Genomic DNA, 3,461 nt, shown 5'->3' with positions numbered 1-3,461 from the left:
GAATCGAGCCATTGGCTTTCTATTGTGCAGCTTCTGAATGGCTTGTGCTTCCACCGAGTGCACCACATTGTGCGCGCACTCAGACGGAGCATGTGTACAATGTATGACCCTCTAAATTATGCTCCGGTACGGCAGTACTGTAACAACCTATTATCCTAGCACAGACTATAACCATGAATAGGGCAATCAAGTATTTCATCATTACTATCAAGAATCATAAAGATGAACAATGATAAACTAAAGCATCTAAGAAAACGTTTTTTTTAAGAGGGTTCAAGCTTAGCATGGTCAATTTGTTAAATAACCAGAGCCAGTCACAACATTAGTCTATGTACAGAAAATCTTACATCGAGCAAAGCTCTCATTTCAGATGGAAGATCCAGACCTCAGAACCCTCTCTAGCTTCTCAGCCTTAACGTAATCCTTATCGGTAAGTGGTCCGGCAGGAAATGCTGTGATCTCAACAACAAGATGTGGAGTGGGAAGTTCATCAAATAGAGCTCTTACATTATTGCAACAAACACTTTCTCCATGAGCGCTCTCCCTTCGTATCTGACAACCCTACATGTCCCATAACGGTTACCGTTCAGTAAACATCTTATAGAACTCAAGTTGTGTCAATTGCATAAAAAGTAGATCAGGCGAAAGGAATGTATATGCCTTTGTGATCAACTTCTTTCACTTTTTCTTAAAAATTGATAAAAAGATAAAATCAATATGTGAGCATGGAGAAATAGACAATAATAACTACTAGATGAGCAGAATAAGTTGTCTATTACCTTGTGTGAGGTCGCATCCACAAAATGATCATCCTCGGAAAGCAATGATGCAACGGCTCGTAGAAGTCTTTGGCCTTCAGCCTTCGAAGGTACTCTGTAATTTCTCTTTAAGGTACCCTTTGTTGTTGGGTGCCACTTCCTAACCAGCTTCCTCCGATCAGTTGCCTCTTTATCACCTGAATTTACTCATAATGGAACAAATCATAATCTGTATCTAACAATATCAATATGTAAGCAGTTAGATTGCTGCATAGTGCATGTGTAATATATGGAAGTATACACCAATTTATATACAGTCAACATCAACGTGTTTGTGATTGTAATGATAGAAATATAATCCCAGTGCCATCAAGAACTTAGTCAAAATAAATAAACCATAAAAATAGTTTGAATCTATTCATTAATTAACAAAAATGAAACAAACTAAAATTTCTAAGAGGTCGAAATAGACAAAAGAGAATGCTTATGCAGAAGAAACCTAAACTAATGTGCAATATTGGCAATTTTTGATCAATCGCACATCATTGAATTCCTTGTAATCATCAAATTCCTTTCCCTTTTCAGCTAAAGCTTCTTGATGGCAATAATTTATTAGCTCTCATTTGTCTTTGCAACTCCATGCCAGGCCTTGTCCTAATAAGATGCCATCATGTTCCAAACATCAAATAATCATTCATTTAAATTATTATATGTTTTCAGTTAAGTATTTCTTCCCTTCTCTTACATTCATCCATTCTTTATGTTAGATTAAGGTTAAAGTATATGCATCATCTCCTTATCTAGTTTCTAACTACAAATGGATGAATTGACTGAAAGTTAAAACAGTATGTGGATTACATAGGCATATTCAAGCATATCGACAACTTTTTAAAACTCAGAAATGAACAACAAATTTACTGATCCATTGAAAAAAATGTTATTTAGGTGGATTTTTTAATTCAAAATTACTAGAAAATCCATGCTCCATATCAAGATTTATAATCAAACTATGGCTATTTTGCTCCACATACATGCAATTAAAATTTAGTTAAGGAGACCCTTTCTGTTCAAGTACACAAAATAATACTCTCACGCTTTAATCAAATCATCATGTTAGTTTACCAATTCATATGTAACCTACGCCCATATAATAATGATTGAAGCTCTTAATAGTCTCAATAGATTTTCATTGCTACTGACAAAATGCCTTACTTTCTTTCCTCATCTCCACTATAAGCATTGTTTGCTCAGCCATTATAATATACAAACATGGATATCAGGGAAACAAATAAGATAAAGTCACATCTAACATGTAAAACATGTTTGAATTTGATTTTTAGCTCAACAGTTTGATATAAGAAAATGCACTCTAATACCTTTATAACAAACTATAAACTAGTTGTCCTCTTTACAAATAGGAATAACAGCCACCCCGGTTATTACAGATGATTATGCATATATTATCATGCTATTTTAGCTCTCTGTAAGATCAATATCACAGTAACACCCATGTCATTTATATCTCTTGTAACTACACAATATAATATTTGCTTTGATTTCCATTTACCTCTCACACCTTCAAGCCTTTACCACATAGCATAGATGATAATTCAATCTTGTTAAAGAAGTTTGCAAGATAGAGCTCCAAACTAATTTTTATTCCATCTAAGAACTAACATATAGTGAAAAATAAGTATTAGATATGTAACCTAGTGAGGAAGATTAACTGAACCATTGTGCTTAGGCAATTCTATATTTTAAGCACAATGGCACAAAGAAATAAATGATACGCAATAATGTTCTAGAATAAATGCATTACTTGACATTTTAGGTTAACTCAGCATTTGTGGAAGTTCAAATATATCTCCAACTGATGTTTCCAGCATAATTGTATTTAATTCTATGAACTTGTTGATGGGAAAACAAAATAAAAGGACAAAATGCATCTTGTATGTACTTAATTATTCCGCATTAGGTCTAAATATTTTCTGGTTATCTTTCAGATGTATTTATAAGTCGCCAATAAAGCGTCAAATGGCAGACAAAATATGTAAAAATGAAAATTTCTCGACATCAGAATTCTGAGCTAAATTGACCGTGAAAGTGAATCCTCTTCTTCTGTTCAGGAGTGTGCTTTAAGTTAAGCGATCTAGACAACTTGTGGAACTCGAGATCAAAATTTAGCCGAAGGAAAAGCAGAGCTGAAGCCCCACAAACCTGATCTACCCCGTAGCATCCCAATCCAGTTGGCAAATCCCAAATCGTCACCATCGTCGCTCAAATCTGCAACCATAGGGGAAAGCGTCAACAAGGAAACCGAATAGCTTAATCATCCAGGCAAGAGTTCCAAATACCCGAAGGAACCAACGGGTTGGACTGCGATCCGGCAAGGCCGGCCTTGAGAAGGGCGTAGAAGATGCAGAGCCTGCCGACCCAGATCACAGGGGCTTCGAGCAAGGAAGAGGTCACCCTCAGGCAACTCCCTCCGCGCAATGACTTGAGCTTGGGCACCCTGAAAGAGGAGGGGATGGGAGGCAGGGGTATGACTTTGGACGACGAGGCGAGGCGCCTGACATGGTGGGAGAAAGGATGGAAAGGAGAAGATGCGTTGAGATGGGAATGGAGGAGACAGTGAAGCATGGCAACAGGTCAAAGACGCACGCACGATTGCTGCTTGGAGGAGTCGATAGTTATCGGAACTGG

General features: G+C 36.9%; 1 protein-coding gene across 1 annotated transcript; it reads right to left on the bottom strand.

Moving 5' to 3' along the window:
- Nucleotides 1-238: 238 nt before the first annotated feature.
- On the bottom strand, nt 239-3,461 carry LOC122047421. The gene is made up of 4 exons (XM_042608709.1): nt 3,113-3,461; nt 2,976-3,041; nt 780-955; nt 239-561 (listed from the first exon to the last, which is right to left on the bottom strand). The coding sequence occupies exons 1-4, from the start codon at nt 3,396-3,398 to the stop codon at nt 367-369; spliced, it is 723 nt and encodes a 240-aa protein (XP_042464643.1). The 5' UTR covers nt 3,399-3,461; the 3' UTR covers nt 239-366.

Source organism: Zingiber officinale, chromosome 2B (genome assembly GCF_018446385.1).
Source record: "Zingiber officinale cultivar Zhangliang chromosome 2B, Zo_v1.1, whole genome shotgun sequence".
In the NCBI taxonomy this organism is placed as follows: Eukaryota; Viridiplantae; Streptophyta; class Magnoliopsida; order Zingiberales; family Zingiberaceae; genus Zingiber; species Zingiber officinale.
The sequence above is the reverse complement of the archived record's forward strand: the minus strand, read 5'-3'. Positions and strand labels throughout refer to the sequence as shown.

Excerpts from the sequence above, each read along its gene's own strand:
- LOC122047421 (XM_042608709.1), bottom strand. The coding sequence starts at position 3,398 with ATGCTTCACTGTCTCCTCCATTCCCATCTCAACGCATCTTCTCCTTTC. Across the intron at positions 3,042-3,112 it reads CAACCCGTTGGTTCCTTCGG|ATTTGAGCGACGATGGTGAC; the intron begins GTATTTGGAACT and ends CTATGGTTGCAG. Across the intron at positions 956-2,975 it reads GATGCTACGGGGTAGATCAG|GTGATAAAGAGGCAACTGAT; the intron begins GTTTGTGGGGCT and ends GAGTAAATTCAG.